At 40.3% G+C, this 27,416-nt stretch overlaps 1 protein-coding gene across 3 annotated transcripts; it reads right to left on the bottom strand.

Annotated features, from left to right (window-relative positions):
- Positions 1-27,349, bottom strand: LOC121099559 (mitochondria localized glutamic acid rich protein). 3 transcript variants are annotated; one of them, XR_005831504.1, is made up of 7 exons: positions 27,128-27,349; positions 25,352-25,455; positions 24,234-24,336; positions 19,366-19,626; positions 4,860-5,018; positions 4,027-4,150; positions 1-1,593 (listed from the first exon to the last, which is right to left on the bottom strand). XR_005831504.1 is itself a non-coding variant. In XM_040618858.1 (7 exons), the coding sequence occupies exons 1-6, from the start codon at positions 27,210-27,212 to the stop codon at positions 4,104-4,106; spliced, it is 744 nt and encodes a 247-aa protein (XP_040474792.1). In that variant the 5' UTR covers positions 27,213-27,349; the 3' UTR covers positions 1-1,593; positions 4,102-4,103. The 3 variants fall into 3 exon arrangements, 2 of the variants coding, with proteins under 2 accessions (XP_040474792.1, XP_040474665.1); XM_040618858.1 differs by having other exon boundaries at positions 4,102-4,150; positions 19,381-19,626; XM_040618731.1 differs by having other exon boundaries at positions 4,102-4,150.
- Positions 27,350-27,416: the final 67 nt, after the last annotated feature.

Below are 27,416 nucleotides of genomic sequence, written 5' to 3' on the forward strand. Positions count from 1 at the left end.
TCAGTCTAAGACTTTTATTCCAGTAGCTTTGTCTACAAAAATTGCATTTAATCACAGTGGCTTTATCCTTTAAGCAGAAGGCTGTGGTATGGCTTCTTGAAGCTCAGGAGCATCATTTTGCTTCTGCATTATTCTAGTTATTCCTAAGCCAGTAGAGGGGCAATAGGTTACATTTTTGTTGGAACACTATTATAATTTGCTTTACACTGGGGGAAGGAGCATATGATGCTTTGTGCCGTGGGGTAGGAATGTTGTAATGCTGTTGATTTCCCTTTCAACATTTTTCCAAAGTTCTGCTTGAACAGAAGGCAGTCAGATACACTTTATAATTCACGCTTTCTGTACAAATTGTGTATAATATACATTATTTGGCCCCAATTTAGAATTATCACCATTCTGTGATGGCTGTAACAGGTCTTAGGAAAAATTTTCTAGTAGATGCACACTCATGCACATGCATATAACACAGTGGAGGGTCAGGAGAACAATGTCATACAAATCCATTATTCATTATAAGTTTTTTCATTAAGATAATACCAACAAGATGAGATTATTTACCTGTTCTGTTCTTTATTAGTCCCCAAGAATCCTTGTCCATTTGAACACCTGTGGCACAGCCTTTCACAGGGACTTTGCCGGCCACCTGCAAGTGCTTAGAGAGGAGCTTTACCATAGCCTGAATTGCTCACGATTTGTACAAGAGTGTTCTCTCAAACCACCACACGCGTTGCTATGCCATTGCCACATGCCCCTGCTCAGACAGAACAATGCAGAAAGACTACAGCAAGCTGCATGAAGTTTGGTAGGAACAGGGCCCAGCATCCCCAAAGCAGGAGCTACCACTTCGATCAATGATGATAACTTCAACCAGTGTTATTTTGATTTTCATGCTATAAAGTACCTATTGCTACTACTTGCAAATAGGTTTTGTTCTCAAAGCAGGAGCCTTAAAAATGTTTACTCCTGGATATTATCGTGCAAGGAAGGGTAGCATCTAAAATGTTTATGCAGGGGGAAAATTAGATCTTGTACAGCCAAATGCCCTATGCTTACAATTGTAAATCCAAACCTGGCAGCAAACAAGGTTGTTATTTCCCTGTGACCCCATGTAAAAATACTAGCAGGTAATTTTCATAAGATTTTAACTTAGTTAAAACCTTTTACTTAAATTTTAGCCAGGAATGTTACAATGTTATAATTATGCAGCACAGTCTGAACAAAAAGTAAGAAATCCATGTACAGAATAAGACAACTAAGACCTAGAATGAGTTCTGACATGGTTTCAGTTAAGTTTACTGTTTCTATTAGCACATAGATTTATTACATGCTGGGTGGTGCTTTGACAGTTATTACTGGATGCTACTTTCTAAAGCAGGGACGTTAATCATAGAAGCATCTCTTTAACCAACTTAAACAGTATTAGGTTGTCTGTTGCAGCATTGAATACTGGTCCTAAGGAGCAGTGTGTGGTATGAAAAACTGCACAATTTCTTTTATGTCTCCAAGGAAGAGTATAAGGTTTCACATGGGAATCAGCTGGTTGATTGCCACAAATATTTCCATTAAACTTTTCAAAGGCTTCAGCACTGCTTACTGGGAAAAAGAAAAAAGAATCTGGTTTAGAGGATGCAACAATAAATGATGTTTAGCATCAGACGATTCATCAGGTCTGTTTCATTGCAAACATTCAAAGCACACTGTAAATTTGACTGCAGGTTATCACTTCAGTGAATTACAGCATATAAACACAACTGCTGCATAAATCACACTTATCTGATGGCTTGTAAAAACTTGCTCTGCTACCAACAACAAAGCCCAATTTCAAGGAATCCCTCATCTTCAGCCCCGTCGTTCAGGTATAAATGAGTTCCCCTGCACGCTGGACACATTCCACTAAGCCTTACTTCTACAAATAGTTACTTGCTTAACTTTAAGCATGAAGTAAACCAATTGTGTTTGCCGAGATTACTGATATAAGTAGCTTCATAGCAATGTTAATTTGGGGCCAACAGTCACACACAGTAGAACTGCTGTACTCTGAAAAAAAGGGGAACAATTGTATTTTCTTACTCAGGCTTGCTTTCAGCATCAGTTCAAGGTTTATCTGAGGAATTCATCCATTACTACTACTTCTATCCCTTCACCAAATAATTAGTATTTTGTTTTAAGGTTAACTGGATACTGATTTGATTCTCACATCAACATTCTTTTGATTTTGTTTGTTTGATTTTTGCTTTGAATTCCTTAAAAAGTATGTGTTTTAGTGCAAACTTAAAAGATGTGGTCTGTACTCTGAAGTGCTTACAATAAAAACATACACTAAAAAAAGTAAAAATATCTCCTGACTGGGAATGCATGGTTGCTCAACTTGTTAACTGGAGAAAGTAAGCCAGCAATCTTCCAGCACTAAGTAGTAAAATATTTTATAAACCTGTTTTCCTCCCAACAAGATCACATTGGAACTCAGTAAGAAACCCTTTTTGTAAGCTTTTAATGCTACAGTCATAAAAAGTAAATTTTTTTGTCAAAAAGAGGCCAAGCAGTTTAAGCAGAATTCAGTAGACCTGTATTCTGGTAGCAGATTCATCTATTTTTCACCTGCGTTCAAACTGTTCCATCAAAAGGGCTTCCTCCAGCTTGCCCTCCCTCCCACTCCCACTGCTTTCAGTTACTGCCTCTGCCTTCATTAATTAGATTGGCTGTATTGGGTGTTTGTTGCCTAAATCAAATTCTGCAATAACAGTGCAACAATCTGTAGGGTTGCAAATGTTTACAGGAGGAGATTCCCAACTACTGCTTTCTCTATATCACTGCATTTATGTGCCCTAGAATGGGGAGAATTTCTTGGTAACTTATTTTTTTCTGATGTGCTATTCTCAGGTACCCCTAGCTTTCACTTTGAGCAAAAAGTTTTGAGAGGCAAACCCTTGCAACTTTTCTGTACATCTCACCCACATTCATTAAATATCTGTTCCCCTTCACACCATTATTCTCACTAAACCACATTATTTCTGTTTGGTAGAGGAACATATCTTACTCCAGCATTTATAAATTATTTTATAATTGTGGGGTTAGCTTTGCTTTGATACATTTTTTTTTTTACTTTTGAATGCTAAGACAACATTGGAAAAAGACCATGCAGTTTAAGAACAATATTTACCTCTTATCACCAGAAGATAAGAGGCATTACCTTATTTTATTTCGCAGTGGATGATGGAATAAGCAAACATACATTTGTGAAGGCCTTGGAACACAATGATGAGGTTGTATAACTGCATTTAGAATATATGTTTTGAGGATGCAATGAAAAATAACTTTATTTGCTCCGTTGTCTTCTCCTCTTGCATTGGTGTGCCAGGACTTAGCGTATGAATTGTTAACCAGCAGCAAAAAATAATTTTGAGAATTCCTGACCTGGGAGGTTGGTTTGCTCAGCTTTCAGTTGTTTCTATTCCAGTTAATATCTTTTCTACCAAGATTCATGTTCATATTTCAGCCAAACTTTTTATTCCCTCAGGTTTCTGTCACCATCTTACAGTCCATTTTGGAAAGGGGAGTCACAGGGAATAGCAAAATAGTAAGAACATTGTGGACAAAGTATTTTATTCTATAAATAAGCAAGATACTAGAAAAATATTAAGAATATTATATTCAATATTTTTCATTAACTCAAAGTGCAGAGAGACTAGTCATGAAAAAACACGTCTAAAAAAAACAGTCCAGAAGGTTTACAACCTCATCATGTTTACACTGAGGATAACAAGAGAAGGGTCACTTGTACAGGACAATAATCCAGAAGTCCAGCATCTCTGTAATTTAAACCAATGCCCAAAGTATGCTTTTTGCCTAGAAGAAAGCTACAACAGTTGGGTCTTTATCCAGTTTGCATGAGACTAAGATAAAGACATAAATAAATACCCAGTGTGACAACTGATATAGAAAAGTTTTGCTCCCTAGCCTCTAAAAGATGCCAGCAATGGTACTTGTTGGGAGCAGAACACCATCAGAATGCATGTGCAGACTTACCACATGCTGCAACTGCCACTGAGAAAAAAAGAAAGGTGAAGAGTGGGAAACCGCATGTTGCAATTGTCTGTGTACCTTTAGTGCTCCTTAGCAACTTCTTCAGGTGTCTTCTCCTCCACAGAAACTGAAAATGGAGATAAAACACCAATGAGAAACATTGGAAACAACTTACTCAAAGACGAACAATCCAATAAGTTCTTTCCTTTAGTCCAAAGGATCCTTTGGACTAAAAGGATACAATTTACAAAGTCACATTAGGCATACAGACATTTTCCCTTTTAGCTTTTCTAATTGTAAAAGAGTTTAGAGGCCAAACTTCTAAACTCTTTGAAAATCTCCCCAGTGACGATTTTAACACACATTTTTATTTGCATTTAATTATATCGTTCAACCGCAATAGCAATATAAGATTGTTCATAGCTGCATTGAAACACTGCAAGGTTTATAAATATCACATGCTCTATATTTCTCTTTAAAGCAATATAATTTACAAAATTCTATCTTTCAAATTAAGTCCGATGTTAAAAAAGTGTGTTACAACCCATGCAGTACAAGGGAGAATTTCTTGTTCTAATGAACTTTTCAACTAGCCACTTAGCAGGGCAGTGAGCTCAAGACACCGCTGCGATCCAATTTAGCAATACCTACTTCTACTACATGGCTTATCATTCCAAAATTAATTTTTCGGCTAACACTATGATGCCAAACACAGTCATCACGAGCAGCCACACTGCATCACTTGAGTTCTGCATGCTCTTGCAGCCAGTTCAGCGCAAACAGCCATTAGTGCTTTTCAGAGACAAAACATTTCAGACCCAGCTGTACTCCTGCACCTTCTGAAGTTTGCCCCGACTCCTCAGCATCAATGTCCTCACTCCTTGAGGATGTGTCAGAAATTTCTTGAGGTGCTGAGGCTACTCCTTCCTTGACACTGTCTAAGTTTTCCTCATGGGTAGAAGAAGCTGCAACATCCAAGACTTCACTCACAGTTTCTACGAATCAAATTGGAGAGAATCGTCTTGTCTTTCCATTCACCAGCAGAAATTAGGGAAAGCAGTGAAGGCTCACAAAGCACGAAGTACCTGCCTAACATATATGTGCGAAGTAACTGAAGACAACAGGATCTATCGGATTATTAATTTTATCATGCAAACAAAATTTTGCGAGTGGAATTCTGGGGAAGGTCTGACTTTTCCTATCCCTGGGGCAGAAAACTACAAACATGAGCTATTTTTATGTCTTTAGACAAAGGTAAGTATTCTCTAACATGTACATTCTCTCGCAGATACCCTCATTTTATTTTCTTATTTCTGTGCAACTATTAAAATGGTAAATTTGGATTAGATATTAGGGAGAAATTCTTTGCTGTGAGGGCGGTGAGGCACTGTCCCAGGTTGCCCAGAGCAGCTGTGGGTGCCCCATCCCTGGCAGTGCTCAAGGCCAGGCTGGACGGGGCTGGGAGCAACCTGGGCTGGTGGAAGGTGTCCCTGCCCATGGCAGCGGGAGCGAAACCAGATAGTCTTTAAGGTCCCTTCCAGCCCAAACCATTCTATGATTAATAATGTGCAAGATAGTAATGGTAAACTTTCCATGGAAATAATCCTAGTTTGATCCATACCATAGGACACTACACATAGACCCCACATAACCTTGCAAAGACATCACAGGTAGTTTTAACATAGAAATATCCTAACATCAGGTGGAAGGTTCAGGCTGTGTTTCCAGTGTAGCGGGATTGCCAACTAGCCATTGTTCAATACTCCTTAAGGATAAAGCAATCTATCTTCACAAAACCTTCGTGATAGGTAATGTGTATCTATACAGATAACACTCTGCAGGGAGACTGAGCACATTATCCAGTGGTTACATATTAAATGGCACTTGAGTAAATTCTCTCTTACCAGCTTCTTCTAACCTTTCTGTTGGAGGTCTCCATCATCACACACCTTAACTGCTCGGCAGGGTAAGGTTTGCAGGGACTGTTGTTATAAATGGTGTCCTATACTAAGCTACATGTATATTAAATACAGCTAACTAAACAGCTTCATCAGAAGTTCAAAATAGGAGTTTTATAGAGCTAACATCCCAATGCCTTTCTCCAACCATCAGCTTGCAGCTACTTAAATACAACATATTCTGAAGATCAACTATTCCACTTTATTTTGCAGAACTTTAACTGAAGTTTGAAGAAGCAACAGGAAAGAAAAATTGGGAATTGCTACCTTTGTCTTTATAGGGAACAGCTATGCAATAAAACCAGTACATTTGAAATTCAGAACATTAGACATTTTATAGCCAGCATCACTTGATGTCATGCAATATATTTGCTATAGTAACAAGCTGCTGGTTTTGAGTTCGCAACATCAAACGTACCATTTATATTACCAAAAAGGTTCTCCCTGGCTTATAGTATTTCATCTTCCCAATTTTTGTTTCTTTTTTGTGATGTTTCAGTGTTCTAATTTCTTTTGCACTAAGAAGAGTAGATCAGTAAGCAAGTTAGAGGGACCGACATCAACTTCCCTGCTTTTTAATAAAACCTCATTTCCTTTCAATGGGAATTGTGTTGATTTGTCACCTGCAGGAATATCTGCCTTGAAAACAAATGCTAATACTTATACCACTTGTACTGAATGATTTCTCTCTGGTCTGAAGTATTCTTTATAGCTATCAGAAAGGCAATCTACTGCAACAAAATATGGATTCCTCCCACATGTCCATCCAGATCTCTGCAGAGTAGCTGTCACTCCCTAAAAGACAAAGGGCCTGGTTGCAACAGGCGTTGTGTTTTTGAAAACCTGTGTCTGTACATAAAAGTGACTGTCCTTGGTTACTGCAGAAAACTCCAGCTGGTACTTTCATGCAAGTGGCTTTCACCCTCATTCCTTGAGCACACGTGGCTGGAGTTTCATAGGACCCATCCTCCTGCTGCCACAGCTGAAGTGCTCTTTTCAAGAAGAGAAAGCTGGCAGTAGCACGCAGCCCAAGCAATCTTGCTCATGGCAGCACCAGCCATGGCAGCTTGTACCCAGTCATTATCCATGCTTTAAGGTCCAGCAAAGGTTCAGACTGGTCCATGAAGATCATTTTGGCATCAGTTTTTTGGCCTATTGCAACTACAACAAGCTATCCAAGTGTCTTTTGCTGCTTGCAGCATCATGAAAATAAGAACCAGTCTATAACCATTAAGGCCATTTTGAGCATTAATCTGAGATACCAAAACAAATCTCCGTGTATTTTTTGGTGGTTCGTATATAGCTCTGTCTTGGAACAAATGCTCTGTATCCCATTCACAAGGTCAACATGTTTTTCTCTGCCCTAGGGAACTGCTGTGATCCCAGGGCAACACCAGAGGAATGATGACCTGGCAAGCTGAAGTCCCCTGCCTCTTTCAGAATCAGGACTGCCACATGGCCCCTTCTCTGCAGGGAATACCAGAGACACTGCCCGAGTACCTTGCATCCTCTCCTACTGATCAGCTGGTAGCACAAAGCATTACAAAGTTTAGGAACTTCTTTTTGTTTCCCTGGATGTTAAATTTAATCTAAGTGCTACTTCCCCCTCACCCCTTTTTTTTAATCTGCATGCATTTCATATTTTCTCAGTCCAGCTTAATCTCTTGCAGTTGTTGCATGTGAAATCCTGCAGTAATACCCTATTTCATAAAAGAGATTTTAATCTATGCATGGTGCAATGATGACTCATTTTCCTTAATCCTTGGAAGAAGGATTTGACTTTCCTGTCTGTTCAATTCTTGCAAAGTTGTTGATAAGCCTGTTGTGAAACTCTACAGCAATTAATAGATGCAACTGAAATGACTTCCAACTTTTGTTAGCTCAAATACTAAAAAAAATAATCTTATTTTTTCAAAATAGAGTTGTAGAGGAGTTACAGCATCTTAATTGGTTCTGTGTTGTTTTCTGAATGAGGATTGGTTTGAAATTGTGAACTCCCCGTATTTCCTTTTGCAGCAATGACTACAACCCACTTTGTCTACTTATGCCAGCTTTCTTACAATTTCTACAGGCTTTGACTGAACAAAATAACCTGCATTGTTCAACTGCAATGAAGACACATGGTATTTAAGTGCTGTTTGTATTATGTTTTCTGCTGAATGCCCAGCTACTTTATTATCGATATTACACAATGTTACTTCAGCTCCTTAAGATCTTTGACAAAACACCCACTCCCAGCTTTCCAGCCAAATTTGTCTCAATCAAATGATTCACCCTGACCCATACAATTTAAAATCTGCCAAAAATGGGAATGTTCTTGATTATTCAGTTTCTTCTTAGATTTACAGAAGTGGGTTGGTTGGGTTTTTTTCTTAATTCTGTAGCTGGGACACAAGTCCCAACATCATTCATCAATAGCACTGGAATTAAATGATTTCATAATTTTACTGTTCATTGAGTGAAGTGTCAGGTCCCATCCTGTCCCCATCTTAGTAGGATATATTACTCTACAGAAGCTATATGCTTCACAGTTTCATACACGGTAGCAAAATCTCAGCCTTTGTGCATAATATTATTTTTCCTGAAAAACTGGTATTTATTTTTCTTGTGCTCCTTCACCAGGCATTTGTCAATTTTAAGTTTTCCCCTGGGATAAGCAGCTGCATCCCAGTATTAGTGGCTACAGTTTTCTTTCATTTTGCTAGGCATTTGTATATACTGTCACACCTACAGATCCAAATTAGGAGCTTAACTTCCTTGTGATTTCAACAAAAGGTAATACAATAGAACTTCAGGCCTCAGAGAAATCAAACTAATCATGTGTACTAACATTAGGAAAGTGGTTAGGCTTTGCATACTGCATCAACAGCTGTTCTGAAAGCATTCAAAGGGATTTTAACACACCAAGGATTTTGAGGACAAACACCCTCAGGCTAGTTAGACCCCCGACATAATTTCCACTACACAACCACCAGTACCTCACTCAACATCTTGGTAATATCCATCTCTTAATACTGAACCCTAACGAAAATATTGCCTGCTTCTGCCCAGAATAGCTATATGCACTCTCCAGTGGCCTTCAGCTCCCCTGCTTTACAAGATATTCTAAGAAATACATCCCTCCAAACTGCACACGCAGGAACAGAACATGATGGGGCAAGCACCTGCAGCGCATTACATACGCACCGAACGCAGTACCAAATCATTTATGTTATGAAAACACATCTGTTTTGAGTTGAGTGAATACAGAAAAGGAAATTTATTTTACAGACAAAAGGAAATTAGGTTTGTGGGTTTAAACTTCTTTTATTTTTAAATAAGGCAGCAGCATTAGGAAGCTCCAGTAGCTTGTTAGCACAATACCCAACATCTAGTTCCACCTAGAAACGTAACTGTTAGGAAACTATCCTTACCATGTCAGTGGAGAGAAAAAAGAAAAAAATAAATAAAGAGGAAAAAAAAGCTGCTTCCTGTACAAAGCAGTTATTCCTGCAGTCTTTAAAGACCCAATTTCTACTCTCACAAGTGCTACAGTTGTGAGAGTGCAGGACTCTACATTTCTGTGCATTCACAGTAGAACATAAACCAGCCCAAATCCAGGGCACTTCTGCATTCTCATGATGGTCAATTGAATTGTCTGAATATTAGTGAGCTCAGCATTCCCCCAGCAGAACAGAGAAGCACAATAAGCAGAGACTTGCTTGCCCTGACTGACTCATCTGTGCTCCAGCCAATAATAAAAAATAACCCCACACATACAGATTGACTTTCTCCTGCTGATAATAAAAAACCCCAACACAAAACCCCACACGCACAGACTGACCTTCAGAACCCAGACCCTACTGCTTCCATAGCCGCTTCCCCCAAATCTTTCAAGCATTTAAAACAAGCTTTCCAACTTCCCTGGGGGATTTTTTTATGCAGAATCAGCTTGGATTTTTGTTTGGAATGCAAAGCTCTAGTCCAAAATTAAACCAGCTCACATTGGCAGTCATGTCATAGCGCTGGGGAAACAAGATAGTATAGGATGATCTTGAAGCAGGCAGGTGAAAAAGAGGTATGGAGAGAACTGAGTTGGCGCGGATGATGGCTAAGTGGAATCTGAAATCTGCCAACAACTTGGTTCTCGCAAGAATTTTTGTAGAAGCTACTGTTTCCGATAGCATTTCTGCAGGGCATATATCGTCAGGCTTCAGTGTTCAGTGTTCACAAAGCTGGATTTCCCCAGCTGTGTTTCATACCACTTACCATGTGTGAAAGTTAACAAAGTAAGCTGCCAATTCTCCAATGCATATGTATTATTCCATATGTCAGCTTTCATTGACCACAATGCAACAGGATATATGAGATCAAGAAGAAGAAACAAATAATTGACTTCTTTACACGTCTACAGCCATGTCAGCATTGCTAAGAGGAGTAAGCCAACAAGTCAAGAGAAGTTCTGCTCCTGTCTAAGCAAGCTTGGGCTACTCTGGGAGCAAGGAACCTTTCCCTTTGTTAGAACACTGAGGTTTCTTTAGTGCTAATTTAAACTACTGCTTTAAAGCTTAGAGCAGACCTTCAGAAAAATCAGTCTTGTTAATGTTAGGGGGGTTAGGTCTCCACAATTCCACTGAAGCAGCAGCTAGTTAGCAACTAATTGTTAGGAAAACAAACAAAACTCATTTTACATACAGAAAGAAATTATTCCAAGAAGGAAAGAACTGCTTTCCTCTTTCCCCGTGCAGGTGAAGCACTTTACCTTGTGAAAGAAATATATATTTATCTTAACATGTTAAAACACAGGAAGCTGTCTCTCATAGAATAGCATTAAAAGAAGGAAAAGTCCCAATTTTTTTAAAAAGTGTGGAGGCACTCCTGGAATTCGGAATTTCACTCCTACAGCAAGTTTTACCACCTTTGGCCAGTCAACTCAGCACTGCTGCAAATGCTCTCCTTGTTCAGGGTGATTTTGTGTTGAAATCTTTTTATTATCTATTGATACCAATTTCTAGATGATCAACACAAATAGCCTAATTAAACTAACTTGTACGTTATATTTTTAAATTTTACTGGACTTCACGGTTTTACCTTGTATTTTTAAGTAGCTTTGTAAGTATATTTTCCTTATTTACAATACATATGAGAAGGCAGCTGTTCCAGATATTTTTAAAATTGAAGCCATATTCAATTTTTCCCTTGCTTGGGGGGAGGTGGGAATTTCTACACCCTCTCTCAGGATGGAAGTTTCCTAACAAGATCATGCACGATAACCACAGCCTTCTCAAGAGTACAGCCTATATTTTTTTTCCAGTTTTGCATTTCCTTACTAATACAGTTAAAATTATCATATTTTTATTCTAATCCGAATTCTTTGATTCATTTTAAAATAGGTATTTCCTAGTTAGAAATAACAACAACAAAAAAATCTGAACAAGCACTGACTGGTTACCTGCAATTTTCAAAAGATATTTAAATATATACTTTCCTGAGTGAAGTATTTCATGTAAAGCAGTATCCTTCATATCATGAATTTTCTTTTTATGCAGTCAAGATGAGGCTGATATCTTGTAATGCAGAAATTCAGGATCAATTACTTTAAAAAATATTATTTGCAGAAGAATTTGGCTTTATAAAGCTAAAATAATACAAGTAAGCCAGCATAATACAAATGGAATTTGCCTGGAGCACACAAACCAAAGCTGGAGTACAAAACAAAGCTTTGATATTTCAAGCTGCCTATAACATAACCAAGTCCAATTTAATTGTGAAAACAGAAACAATATTTCATTTAGTCTTTTAGAGAACAATCATCCCAGAATGTGATGCTTTTGTTTACATAAAGCTTCTCCTCATTAAGGTCCCCCGAGGGTCTCGGGACGTCCCCTTGAACGTGAGGATAGGCAGAACAGAATATTCCCTATTCCTTTTCATAGTTTAAAGACCTGCTAATGGAAAACTGATAGTAGAATAGAATTCACTTTTAAAAGTCAAATTCTGCCATCCTTGAAAAATAACTCAAGAATGTATTTGAGAGAGGCTGCAAAACACAGCACAAGAGGCGGGGGTACCTGGCTCCCTCGGATCTAATCCAGGGTAGAACACAGCAGCTGCAGTAAGAAACTGCGACTCCCCTTAAGACCACCTTCACATATTCTGGTTCCATCATCAACTTCAAAGAAAATGGAAAAGAAGTTCACTCAACAATGGCTTCTGTTTTCATTCCTGAGGTGGTGGTGACAGCCAAGGTCCTCTTTCTTCCTTTCATCAGAAGCCACCTGCCACCCCACATATGGCTGACTGGGGTTCAGCATCTCCTCCCACCACTTACAGGGGTTCAAACCACCTTCAGCCACATCAGCAATAGAAAGAGAGGGAAATAATAACCACCAAGTCATTTGGGGACAAAATAGGCAAGTCTGTGCATAAGTCCCTGTAAAGTGAGCAAGTGCTTCAGGTTCCTTTGGCCAGGAAGACGCAGCGATCTCGGCATGGAGGGCTTGGACATACCCACCTGGAACATCCCAAGCACCAGGAATGTCACTCAGGACTACCTGAAATGCTCTCTCTCTGCTCACTGGCAGTTCAGTTACCACTTAAGATTACAACCAGCTAGAGTACGTTATCCATCTCTCCAGAAAGGAAAAACACTTAACACTTAAACATTGGGCTTCAAAAGGAAAAATATCTACCAGATGGTTAACCACAGACACCTCCTCTCCCTGACACTGTGAATTCAGCACTTGAGCTTCAGATATGAAAAAATAAACCTCTCAGCTCTACATGCTAAACCAAATCAGGGAACTAACAATTATTTAGAAAAACAACGACTATTTTTCAGTCTGATCAGTTCCTTGAATGCAAAGGACAGCAACTCACGGCTGGCAACTGCCAAAGCCCAGGTGGACCTCAAGAAATTGTTTGCAGAACTGCCCTGGCCCAACGACTCTGTTGAAAGCAGCCTCAGCCCTCCCTGCCTAGCAATACCCTCGCCTCCTGCGCCCACAGGCGTCCGGAATTCTCTCCCTTTGGCATGTCAGCTATTTGATAAATTAAACCTGAACCAGAGGCTCAGAGCCCAAGGTCTTTGAGAAACTGATGAACAAAGGAAGGCTGGGATTTCTAATAATCCCGCCACTGTAAAAATATGACAGCTTTTTCTTTTTGCAAGCCATCCATAAGTAATCCAGATAAAAATCCTTGGGGTCCAGCCGAGAGCCTAAACCATGGTGTAATGAAGCACGTTTTTAAGAAAAAAAAAATTTTTACACTGCATACAGCAAGAAAAGAAAGGACTTCAACCAACTAAACATTTTACAGGTTGGTTGTGCCTAATGTAAGTTACTAGTTCCTAAAAAAAGCCTCATCAGTTCATACTAATGACCAGAAGACTAACTTCAAGAGAGCTTATTCCACAATGGATGATTAAAAGAAGATTTGGAGATGCCTGTAATCGTAAGAATGAAAGCATAACAGTGCATACCACATTAATCCAGAATAGTTTATAATACCTCATATATTTTCAAGTATATCAGTTTATATTCTGTAACAAGAATTTGTAGCAATGAGAAGCAATTCACATTGTGGTTGGTTGGTTGGTTTAAACATCTAACCACTGGTTGGAATGGATCACAAGGAAAACTAGTGCAAGTTGACATAAACAGCATATATGAAAATGTACTAATAATTTTATGTATGAAATCCTCCTGAAGTTCTAAAAAAAACCTTTTCATTAAAATACTTTATACACTCTTCATACAAAGTAATGCACCAAGTTTTACCCACTTACATTGTTTTCAAAGAAGCAACCTAAGTTCGGCATGTTGTTTTTTGAAAAGAATGTTTCTCTCCGCAATGACAAACGCTGCCCAAAAATTAATATAAAAATCCCCACCATTACCATTCTGGTTTGAACTTCCACCACACAAGAACAGAAAAGAGTCCCTGCTGCCATTTTCCCTGAAGCAGGACACTAATAGTATTCCTCTGCATGCTGTATTTAAAGATTTTTTTCAAATAACACAGGTAATACTACTCAAGGTAAACACCAACAGTTTTTGTTCACCAAAGTGAGTTCCTGCTTACCAATTTAAAGAAATAAAGTTTTTCTAGGACTCTTTTTTAAGTCTCAATGAGTTATAAATGTTTTATTAGTAAAAAGCAGCAAATCTGTTTTCTCCTTAATAGTGTCAGCCATTTAGGCATTATTCACTTTATGTCCTTTTACCAGCTTTAATTTTTTTTGAGAAGCTACTTGTCCCCTCGTTCTACAATAGACAAATAAGACAACAATTAATTAATGTAGCTGTCCCTCACTTAATTGTTTGCACTCTTAGCTGGGAAGTTCTACGTTTTTTTCCATTTTACTGGACTCTTCCTCCCCAGCCCAGTGCATGCTGTAAAATTCTCTTTTCAACTAAGCTGATCAAAACCAGTCTCCCTATTTACAACTCGTGTCTTCAGGTGCTCACAACTTTTACAGAAGTCTTTTCTAAATATTGTTCATATTCTTCCCACAGAGATTTTCCTGTTATGCTGTGATGACTCGTCTACAAGCTTAGTTTCAGGAAGAAAAAACAGGAGGAAGAGAGAAGAGACCAGCGTCCAGTATATGGCAATCAGAGAGATAAAAAAATTAACGCAGCAGCTCAAGGGACAGATAAAGAAAGCGGCAAAAGTGAAGCAGAAACATCCAACAGAAGTTCCAGAGATGTGGATACTTCCCCAGTAGGATAATATTCACGTAATTCAATTTTCTACAGCCTAATTTAGCTATCTTAGTCTACCACAATCAATGAAGAGAAAAAAAATCCTCTAAAAGGAGATTCAGAATAGAAAACCTTTATTACAGTTGGTAATTAAGCACAGACCTTGTCAGATGATATACTTTCCCTGATTCTGTCTTCTGTTACGCCAGTCTACACCTAGAGACACATTTCATGCCATGACATTACACGTATGAAAACGGCCACTAAAATAGGCCTGTTATGAGATGCTTCTGACATGCAAGGCTGAGAAGAAGAAGAAGAAAAAGTGGTTGTTTTCACGAGGTCCAACTGTGAGCAAGTAGTATAACCATAAGGGATCAGGTCTGTCCAGCCCTACCCACACTGCATCTTACCCAGCACCTACAGCTGTAAAGAGCTGCAGGTTGCACAGCTTTTCCTCCTCCTTCCATCTCATACAAACAGATGACTGGAAGGATATATTTGTCTTACTGAGCAACATCATTCTGAAAGCCTCTGAAGAAGTATGAGCAATTGCAAATCACTTTGAGGAATTTTTCAGCAATTTTCAAAATACTCCCAGTGTCAGAGCATTTCAACAAGCACCCAGATTTTGGTAACTTACCAGGCAAAAACAACATACCTCAATCATGTCGGGTGGTTTTATCTGCTTGGCATCATTACGTGATCAGGTCAGCAAAAGTCCTGCCCAGAAAGCAGGAACTCCTGTCCAGTGCAGCCTGTATTTGTTTGTCTAGGCTGCAGACAACTGGCATTGTAATGCCATCCAATGCTTAACATGGAAAACACTGGCACATTCACACACTAATCCTCCCCAAACCTCGTTACTCGTTCCAACGGTGTTTGAAATAACAGAGAAGACCACACCCTTTAATACTTCGAAAATTAGAAAAGAACCCACACTACAGAAGTCAGGAGTCCAAGAAAGCATGGGTTTGGGCTAATTGCTTTTTTGCTATTCCAGTTGATAATGCCAAAACCTCAAGCCTCAGTACTAGAGCTGGAGAAAAGTTTATAGCAGCAATAAAAAACTACAAGTCACAGCCAATCTGTGCATTTTATAGCATTTGTTCTATCTGAAGAAAAACTGATATTAATTTATGGTCCCGAGCCACAGAGTACACTAGAAGGAGAATTGCAGGAAACTTACCAGCATCAGGCAGTACCCAAGAGTGACAGTGCAACAGCTCAAGTAATAAAAAGGTACAGAAAAATACAATTTAGAGGAAGCTAAAACCTTGGGAACAGAGTAACATGGCATAGTACTTTTTTCGGCAACAGTATTTCAAAGAATTCCAGATACCAGTAGCAGGTTCTAAGTTGCTTAAATTGAGGCAAGGAGAAAATTTCCACCAGGTACAATTGTAATTAACTTCCTAAAATTGAAATTATCCTGATTAAGTATTAAGTACCTACCTCCAAGGTTGAGGGTTTGGGTTTTTTTGTTGTTTGGTTTGGGGTTTTTTTTTGCACATCCATGTATAATCACACATTCACGTTATCTGTATACATACACATCTATGTATACTGGAACTAGAGACAAACATCCATGGTTTTGCACTTCCAAACATATTACAGAATGCCTTATAGATTAAAAGAAACAATTTGAAAAAGCAGAGTTTTACTGGTAACAATAAAAATACTTGCACCTTCATCTGTAGAAGTAACATCAAGCTACCAACAAAATAATAAAAATTATTTAAATAAGTATACTTTCTCTAAGTAAGCCTACATTTTCCTGGGCAGTTGTGAAAGAAAAAATCCTTCTCTACCTCAGTAAAAATGGAGATAACACTTTTTTCTTCCTCTAAATGGAGAGAATACAAGTGATAAAGATGGTTAAATACAAAACTGAAAGGTATTTCCAGAAGGTTTTTAATTATAAAATTACTTTTTTTAAAAGCACAAGTAACTGTTGACTGCAGGCAAACACTCAACAAAGCGGCACATAGAAAGCAGAGAACTTCTGAATCAAAATGCCATCATCTTGTATTTTAAGTATTATGCCAGTAGAAACTAACTTTTACACAGCTTAAAGGGATACCTGTTTAAGCCTGTGCTTGTAAGACCCCGTGCTGCTTCCTAAACCCTTCACGAGGTCAAGAGCCAGAGGCCCCAGTCAATTCCTTGGAGACCCGAGGGAAGAAGCGCTGCAGCAGCCACGCTGTTCTCCTGGGGTCTGGAGGAGAGGAGCAGCCAGCGTTAAAGGTGAGCTGGCAGCCCGAGCCCCTGCAGCCTCCCAGGGCAGGACGGGACCCAGTCCCCGTGGGGAACCTCATGGAACCGCTTATGAAATCCCCAGGGTTCGCCCTGGACTTCGGCACGCCTGTTACAAACAGTTATTTACAAGTCTTCACCGGTGACCAGTGGCACAAGAGAACTGTTCTCAGAAGCAAGTCTGAACATCCCAGAAACGTCAAAGAGATCAGGCAACGGCTATACTGGGGAGATCACTCCCCTGCTTTAGAAACCAGTAATTACTGAGAGGAAGTACAACTTTTCTTGCTTGATATGAAATGCTTTAGCTAATATGTGATATCCTGATTAGAGGCTGGAAGAAAGAAACAACATGCAGAAGTTTCTCAACAATTTTATATCCCAGAGTTTTGTTTCTGCCAGCTTTACCACACAGCAAAGAATAACTACCGCAGCAAGATTTGACACAGGACACCTGAAACAACCCTCAGATACCCTTATAAATATCAGTATAGCAGAAGTGTTGTTCTAGTGCTGTTTTTTTTTCAGCGAGTATGTTGCCAGAGAAAACAGATCTAAGAAATCAGTAACTTTTAAATAGCACATCCACTTCCAGTCAACACCAGCAGCAACTAACAGTTAAAATACATGCTTCCTCTTATAAAATAGTGACCACTAACTACATGAAGTCACCATGTCTAATTAGGCCCTCAGACTTTATCCACTTATGCACAACGTTTCTCAGGAATAGCTGTTTCTTCTTCAATAGAGTGGCAGGAATATTTACGATATGGAAGATCCTACACCCTATCCGACAGTTATCAAATAATCTTAAATAAGCATTGTGAAAGGAATATTCAGCCACTTCTAGATACAAGCAAGTGCTTACTCCTTAATGTGCAAGTTTGCAATTGCTCTGTAGAGCAAGAGGTGACTACTGTAAGGCATTTTAAAACTTATCTCTTAACATCTATAATTCACTAACTGTAACGTATACCGGAATACTTCCTTTCTAAATTAAATGGTCTGAACATTCCATAGAAATGGAAATTTTTAAGGCTCTAGGTATTTAAACTACTACCTTAAAGCATTTATATATATATAAATATATACATATATATAAACCCTAATAGTGACTACAAATATACTTACTTATACTTTTTAATAGGTATATTACTTTTAGCACATTAGACCAAGTATTGTTTTAAAATCTTACTTGTAGTGGATTGTTTTGCAGAGAAGCACAGGAGCTATTCACACATGAATTAAAATCCCATTCATACCTAGACCTTTCACTCAAGTCAGCCATTTGAAGTGCTGCACCACTTCTGAAGTTCATTTCTTAACAAGGCAATTAAGATGCACCCATTCTTCACTGGAGTCACCAAGGAAAAAAGTGAAAATTCTGAATTCTGCTCAAACCTTTCAAGATCCTACAATAACCTCCTGTGGACTAGCAGGCAAAAATACTTTTCACCTCAGCTTGACCTGTGTTTTAGATATATTCTCTCAAGTAGATGTTTGTTTTCTCAAAGCAAATCAAACACAGAGTGAAGTTTCTCTTTCATAATAGGTTGGCAAGTTTTGTTGTCGTTTGTTTTTTAATGGAAGACACCAGATGCAAATGTTTGCTGCTTTCCTATTGACTGAGAAATTGCAATTGCTTTATGTGTGTCACTTCCAACTTAAGCTGAACAAATCAAGAGGTAAAAGGATAAGCCATTGCTATATCCTTACAGGTTAATAATAATAAAAAAAGTGCTAAAAAAAAATCAAGTTAAATTATACTCCTGTAGTTTGTGCAACTTATGGATAGGTTTGCACTTGTTTTATTCTGATTTTTTAAAAAGCACAGTAAACCAAAATACTTCAAATGCCCTGACAGTTCAAAATACTGAATGTGTAGCCACTAATTGATTTAAGTGTTTAATACCAATTGAACGACTTATCGAATTTTGAAATTTTTAGCCTAGCATATCCTTAACACTGAGATCATGACAACACTTTGGTTGCTATGCAAGATTCTGTTGAAGTTACGTTAACAGAACAGCTATAATTATTTAGTGTGAATGTCTTAGGAATGGCCAGTGAAATATGGTGTTTAGATTCCTTAACAAACTCTTAAGAACGAGGTCACTGAAGCAACTGTTTAACTGATCATATTACATGCTCTCCTTAATATAAGATCTTAAAGAAGAAAACCAGAATGGAGTAGTAAAATAGTCTTTTCATTCTACTCGTTCTAGACAATAACTCTGGTGCCACAGGCAACAGGCTTTTAGAGACACTGATTTAATAAACTTAATTACGTTACGCTCATAGTATGTCAACACCTGAATTAGTTTTCACTGCAGGACAGACTCCATTAGGAATACTGATGTTTGTTCTTAATGTTCTGTAGTAAGAGGCAGAGTTTTAGAACGCACAACACACACGCGCACAAACCACATTCATAAGTTAACCTTGCACTGTAGCACCTTCTGAAATAGCAGCAACTTCCAAATTAGCAGCAGCTTCCTGCTGTGCTTCCTCTACAGCAGGGGATGCATCTGGAGCCGGCAAGTCATTCTCCCCTCCAGTTTCTGGGGATACCCCAGCACTTTCATCCTGTGCTGCAGGTCCAGCACTGTCGTCCTGTGCTGTAGGTCCAGCAGCAGCTACTGCATCAGCCTCTTCCGTGGCTATCTCTGCTTCAGTGACTTCAGCCGTCTCTTCTTCATCACCTTTTAAGGATTTATTTAATACAATAAAGAGAGTAAAGTGCATGCATGCAACAGAAATTCACCAACTACCTTTTACCATCATCACCATCTAAATTTAAAATGGGAAACTAAGCTTTGAGATCTGAACGCACAAAGTAATCAATAATTAACACACCCCACCCCCCCTCTGTCTAATGTGGCACCAAAAAGATGTTTACAAGATAAGGAAACCATATTCTTAATTACCGAGTTTCATAACTGGTTCAGTGTAAAAAGAAGAGAAACTGTGGCTTAAAGCAAGTGACTGCAAGAGGTGGGAGTGCAGGGAAGGATAAAAGAGGACCCCACCAAGTGTTGCTGCAAACCCACTCTGCTGAAAGGGCCAGTGATCATGCACTCACGGGTGTCAGAGGGAGGAGGATTCTTGCCCCGTTCACACCCAGCAGTGGAATTACCACACTGGTAATAAGACATTTGCTACCATACCTAGAAGCTCTTCTGGAGTTTATTATCCATCAGGCTCACAGCTTAGAAGCTCTGCAAGCCAAGATGCGCCTTCAGTTTGTGCAGTTATTTTCGAGGTGGCTAACTTGGCTGGCAACAGCTACGGGAATGCCAAGCTCAACAAGCGATTAATTTTCAGAAGGGTTTTGTGCCATCTCTTAGCTCCACGCTGCCACAGGTACACGACCATCCCTATTCACCCCACTTTCTTGAAAGCTACACTGAATGCACCGTGGCCCCTGCAAGAGCCATAGCGCTCAAGGAAGACAGGTAGGTTCTGTGGGGCAGATTAAAACAGGGGACCCTTACTGAAACTAGGCATATATAAGTAAGAAAATAACTTGCTCATTGCAGATGGTCAGCCTTCACTTTACTAAAGATACGACCGCTTATGACTGACCATTTTCTTTTTTACAAGTCCCAGTTGCTTTTTAAAGACTTGCCTACACTGCTGTGGGTTGGACTCATTTAGAATTTGAAAAATCCAGTGTTTCCCAAACATGCATTACTTCAAACTCAGCTGAGACGAGTCATTAAAAAATAACAGCACAAAGCAACAAAGATGCACAATCACCATGCAAACATGCACTAAGATCAAGTTAACAAAAGAAAGTTATATACCAAGTGTTCATTGCAAGTTTACCACTAGAACCAAATCACCATGTGAAAAAACATAGCTGTAAATGAAGTTTGTAATACAGTGTAAACTAAGTGAGAATAGAAAAAAAAGAGCTTAAAGAGACATAGTCAGAATTTTATTCTTTCGTATCTGTTTAAAAACTGAACAGATAATTTTAATCCCTAGATTCCTTATGCTAGCGCAAGCCCATCTTTTTGTGTTCAGGTTTAAACGCAAATCTATTCATTGCTCAGTAAAAATCAAAGCTTTGTATTATGCAACCTGATCATGTCCCTTTAAGAGAATGCTATATTTAGAAGAAACTAAAATTGATTACACAAAGAACAGACTAACAGCCAAGCTCAGCATTCAGTACACTTTATTGGACAGTCAAATATAGAGTGCATTCATTCAGGACAGCCAGCTCCTCAATCTCAGAACTGCCTTCCACAAAGCAGGTTCAGTAATAAGCTCAATATGGTTTGGCCTTGCAAACATAGGCAATTCTTTTAAAGTCTCACAAGAACAGAGTTTTACAATAGAAGGTATAAAGTCATCCCAAGGTAGGCTGCAAGGTACGCAATGGTGAACGACTGTCCTTTGTTTGTATTTAACTTCCTCGGGTTTGGAAAGAGATTTCCCTTGTATTTTAGTCTGGAAAGTGTAAAAGCAGAGTATAGATTAGAAAGATTGAATCAGCTTGCATCAAGTTAAAAAGAAAAGTCATTGATAAAAGTGAAGGAAATCAGGAACAAGTTTAAAGGAGACACACAAGTGGAAGACAAAACTCAGTATTTGCTAAATAAGCAAGTAGAATGTTCGGCAAGGCAAACATCATTTTACAGTTCAAATGATGTCCCAGATTTCCTACTGCTACTTCAACTCAGGCTTCTGCCGGGGGCTTTTTAAAACCCCTCCCTAAATCTGAGAGTAGCTTTCACTTCAGAAGAGCTACAGAAAATTTGCTATTAGATCTCATTTTAAACTTGTGACATCATTAATTAAAATACCATTAACTATCATTTCAACCCTCTAATAAACAAATAAGCATAGAATAGCATGTGATTATTTCTCATGTTTTGACAGCCTTGTTTGCTACATGCAGTTCTTTCTAACAGACACTTGGAGTTTGGGCATAAGGGGAGAATTTTCCTCAGGTTGAAAAATCACAAAAATCATTTGTATCCGGACAGTCTGTCTCTGATCAGCTGCTCCCTGCTATTAAGTTCTTCCAGCTAGAAAGTTCTTCTCTTACCATAGGGCATGTAGCAAATATGCCATGAATGTGCTCTTTGGCACACTGCTTTTCTACTACTCCGTATTGTTACCTGCACTGTCGTATAGCTTATTCGAAGCTTGATTTTACGTGACCCTAAAAAAATACTAAGATTACCTTGAGAACAGAATTTTTGATTGCTCTTATCAGCAAGGCTTACTGTGAAAAAGTATAAGGACTAACTGAATCTAAAGAACGTGTGGGGAAAGAAGCTGCCCTGGCACCTCTGGGAAAAGCAATACTATGGTAACACTCTGTGACAAGATACACACAACAACGGGACTATGCAGGGAACAGGAAAAAAAGGGGAGGAAGAGAGATATTAATTCTTTTGAGAAAGCACACAGAGGATTCCATGGGAAAAGTAAGAACAGAAACCTCTTTTCGGAGGATACAGTTGGGAGCGAAGAAGGATTTAAAAAAAGAGCTGATTCAACAGTAGATTGTATTGTGAATTGGAGTTAGCTACTCAGAAGTCCAACTGTAAACTCTGGGTTGAGCACTTAATTCAGAAGTCCAATAGCGAAAATAATAAAGGAAATAAGTTTCAACTGCGGTCACTGTGTGGCCTAGAAATGTTTTGGACTTCTTGCTATCAATAACAAGGGAGGCAGCAATTATCTGCCATTGGTTGTGACATTTACGTAAATTACTAAGCAATGCAAGGCATCAGATTATGGGATGTCTGGAGAGTACCCTAACTCAGAATTAAGTGAGTTACAGAGCACTGAGTGCTCTAACCCCAGTCTCAGGCTACCTTGGTAAAGCCTTCAGTGGGTCAACAGCACCACTGACTCTGCGGGTATCCCACTCAAACATTTTGGTAGACTAGGGTTAAAACTCAGTACCTTGCAGAAGTGAACCTTAAGAGAAAAGAGAAAATACACTGACATCATTTTGAGCGCCTTGGAAGGTTTGCTTAATGCTTTCACATCTACCGTGTTCTTCTGACTGTGTCAGTCAGAATGTAACCAGTGTAAACCTTATTTCTTCCCTGAATAGCAGACAACTAGGTCACTGGGAGAAAATATCTGCCTTGGTCCTGGTTAGATTTTTTTTTTATTTTAGCGACAAGGAAGGACTGCAGTAAAATTGTGGCCAAATTCTCAGCATTTAAAGAATTAAGTTTAAAAATTGTATCGCTTCCAGCTGCTCAAGAGAAAGGAAATTAGGTGTTTTGCCATTTTACATCTTAAAATCTGTAACCTTAAAGTTCTAAAACCAAAGCACGTGTGGTGGAACTTCAAGACTAACAACTTCAAAAGAAATAATTTTAGAGGCAGACAATTCAAAGCATGTTCTCACATTGAAAAGAAAATTTAAACTCAGCATACTTTATTCAAATCTGGGTTTTGTGTGCATGCAAATATATTAAATCAATTCTCTAGATGTCAGCATCAGTAAAAATAAGAAAGAACTTCAAGTGCTATGGCTTCATAAATTATTTATTTTTTAAATAACAACTAAATAAAAATAAAAAAATCCTTAAGAAGTCATTTTTTCTAATTGCTTTTCCTAGCAAGGCCATGCTTGCCAAAGTTCTATCTTTTATATTAATGCTGCTGTAACACTAATTGATGTAGACAGAGACAACATTCCATTACAAGCATTTGAACTAACATGGTCTAATTATTTAAGCATGAAGAGCTAAGTAAGGATTTGCCATATATTTAGGTGGTGGCAATTTTGATTTAATCCTAAATTAAAAAGAATTAAAAATCAAAGTTGTGGGACAAGAAATGTGTCCAATTTACAATATTTTTTAAAAACATTGTTTTTTTCCTATTGTGTTCCCTGATGGCATGTGGCCTGCAGCCAAACTGTTGACTGAGGAAAAGGTAGTTATCTCTTTCCCCCCAACAAACAAAAGAACAAAACTGATTTTGACAGCATTATGTATTTAGTCAAGTTTCATTAAGCTACCAGTAAATCAAATGCAAATATCCAATATACAACTGTTAAACCATTGTTCACACATCAACTCTTTCCATCCAAAGAGACTCCTGCAGGTTGATCACAGGCCAGATTCATGGCCTAAACATTAAGACCATTCCCAAAATTTGTGCAGAAGTAGCTTCGTAACAGAACACTGCACAACCACCTCTGCCTTAGTCCCACTCAGAGAGCTCAGAAAAGGACTTGGACAGGGTTAAGGCCTGATTAGACAATCTAGGAATCCGTTCCAGATCCTCATGTACCCAGGGAACAAGCGAGAACAGCTCAACTCACCCTTGCTTGACCAAGTTTTGTTTTTCCGCCCCTCAGCTCTCTCATGAAGAATATTCATATGTTCAATATAATTGCTGCGGGATGAACTGACTGTTCTGTAGGCCTGAAAAGAAATTATACCTAAACTTAGTGCTATATCCCTACAAAGTTGGCAAACAAAAAGAGGGGAGAGGGAGAGAAGAGTTTTTACGCAAGTGCTACCGCTCATCTTAAAAGGCATACTAAATTACGCTAAGCAAGGCTAAAAAAATAATAAATTAAATCTGTTTTGCTACGCTAATACATTTATACATTTCGTATTTCTCCATTGTTAGAAAGCAAATACAATATACGCTGCAGCTTTCAAAGTGTTTCAGGAACCGAACACAGTATTTTAAAAGACAATTAGTCAGAATATAAAAAAAACCCCAAAAAACAAAAACCAAAAACTCTGGTAAAAAGCTGACAGCAAGAGCTTTTGTTATTCCCCCAGATATGCAATCACATAATTTTAATATTTTGAACAAGCAAAAGCTACTTACCATTCAAGAGGATTATTTTGTGGGAGAGGGAAACATGTACCTCTCTGGGATGTGCTAGTCACTATCTCAGATCTTGGGGGGTGGTGGAAGGAAGCTATGAAATGGCTTTAGGGACATGAAGCATAAAGTCTGGTACACTTAGATGCAGGGAAGAAAATGATTACTGAAAAGCTTGACAAAAGCGGACGTTTACAAAACTTTTAACATGCTTTCTCTAACTAACTACTATTCTTAGCTTTCTTTGTACCCCAAGTAACCCCAATAATTTTCCCCTTGCAGCTCCAGACAGCTTACTTCACATCTGCCTTGCCCGCTGAGATATTCCTAATGTTTGTGGTTGACAAGAAGAGACAAGGGGTTCGATGTAAGTGCCCTTCTCCATCTCTGGACACATTGATATCAGCGACAGCAAAACAGGCAAGCAATCGGCGTGCAGTTTCACTGGTTCTCTTCAACGAATTTTTTAGACTGTATTTACTGATATGCTACGACATTCACATTCTATTGACTGCGTCTTGACCATATTCTGTAACCCAGAACACACCGTACACCATGCCAACTGAGCAAGCACAAACAGGTTTGTTCCCAAACACTTACATAGTATAAACCACCAAAAGCAGCAACACCAGCAAGGAGATAGTAAATCATGGTCTCCCCAGAAGAGCCAGGAACACTCCCAGATGACATCTGGCGAAGAGGTGCTATAAAAACCATCATTGAAAATGATGTAAAGCGCTGCTAAAATACGATCACAAAATCTGAACTTTGTATGGGAAAGGGTAATTTAAAAAGGTGTAACAAAACAAAGGTACAGCTTAGCAATCTTTAGTACAACTGAGTAACACAGGGTGTGGTGCCTAACTGAACAAAGTACTTGGTTGAGCTCTTCCTAAGAGTGTAAGATTTTCTGCCTATGAATTTCTTCAACTATGCTGTCTGCCTGTTGGCTTCCAAGTACTGGGTGCAGTCTATATAGACTAAGGAACTACCTAAGGAATGTTAAAAAAAAGGAATGTAAAAAAGTTCCTGCCTAAGGTACATAGAAGAATTAATCTGTCCTTATTCCATCTCGCTGCGGTCTTGATCAGGAGAAGTGACAAAACCTCTTCAGTTTAATAACGGAGCGTGTTAAGAAAAAGCCTTTTCCTTCAAATTTGCATTTCTTCATCCCGAAAGAGATGACCGACATTTAGATAATGCCCGTAACCTCAAGTATTGGCCAACAGGGTACAGAGGCAGGCAGGATGACACAATTTTATCCCTGATTGAATGCATATTCGCTATAATAGCAATGTTAGCCATTTATTTTTTGTTCACCATTTCTCTAGTTTGATGCTTGCTATAGCCTTGGATTCTTCTGTACCTCTCAGAAAGAGACGCATGGAAAACAGATGTAATTCTGTTCACCAACAAAGCTTTCAGCTGAATTTCATGACTTCATCCCCGGCGAATAGCACAGATGACAAGTGCCTTACTGAAAGAGTGCTTATGTTTAATAACATAAAATGGCTCCGAGCATCGCCATGTGTAGCTGCAAAAATAGGCTCAACCTCAAAACATTGCCATCGTGTGCTGGATTACGTTTAGCATCATCTGTCTCATGACGCACTTCAGGATCCTCTTCAGCAGCCAGGCACCCCGATGGATCCGCGTACGTTTCTATATAGGTTCGGCAGTAGTTTCCCACGCACACCTTCCCCTCAGCGGCTGCACCTCACCGGTGGGAGAGCGCCCAGGCAGCCCGCAGCCCCCCAGCGCGGCCAGGCGGGCTGAGCCCGGTTACACAACCCCGGACGCGCCAGAAGCCATGGCTGCCACACCGGGCTGACTCACGCCGCCCCCCCGGGGGCAGCCCCCCGCGGCGAGCAGCCCCCCGCGGGCACCGCCGCTCCGACGGCCCACCCAAGGCGCTCCGCACCGCAGTGTTTTCCGCGGGGGCTGGAGCCGACTCGCCGGCGGCCCCTCGCTGCGGGGGGCGGAGGCGACACCCGTCCGCCACCGAGCCTGCACCCCTGCAGCGGGGCGGCGGGGGGGGACTGCCCCTCCGCTGCCCCCAAGGGCGATCTCGCCCCGGGGGGGGGGGGGGGGGGGGCAGGGGCTCCCCGCCGGTCCCCAGGCAGCCGGCTCCCCGCGATGACCGAGCAGCCGCGCCCGACCCCCGCCCGCCGCCCCGCGCTGCAACCGGCCGCGCCAACGGCCGCCCCCGCGCGCGCGCGCGCCCCCCGGCCCGCGACCTTCACGCGTATGTCCGCCCGTCCCCCCCCCCCGCCGCCTCGCGCCACCCCCCCGTCCCCTCCCGCCCCGCCTCGCGCGTCCTCCCCGCCGTCCCGTTGACCTCTACCCGAGCCGCGCTCCCCGGCGGCCCCCGCGTACCCCGCTGCTTGAGGCGGCTCGCGGCAGAAGGAGCCCGGCTCAGGCGAGAGGCCAGCGCCTGCGAGGCGGCCCTGCAGAAGTACATGGCGGCGGCGGCCGGGAGCGGAGCGGGCACCGGAGCGGGCACCGGGGGCTGCCTGACCGCGCGGGGCTGCGGCCGCGGCACAAGACACCGATACCCGGCGTGTCCCCGCTGAGGGCTGCGCGGCGGGGCGGGGCCAGCGTCAGCTCCGCCCCGCCTCCAGCCCCGCCCCGCCGCACCTGGCGTCGCTACCGGGCTCGGCCGAGG

The sequence above is a fragment of the Falco naumanni genome, chromosome 1 (genome assembly GCF_017639655.2).
Source record: "Falco naumanni isolate bFalNau1 chromosome 1, bFalNau1.pat, whole genome shotgun sequence".
In the NCBI taxonomy this organism is placed as follows: Eukaryota; Metazoa; Chordata; class Aves; order Falconiformes; family Falconidae; genus Falco; species Falco naumanni.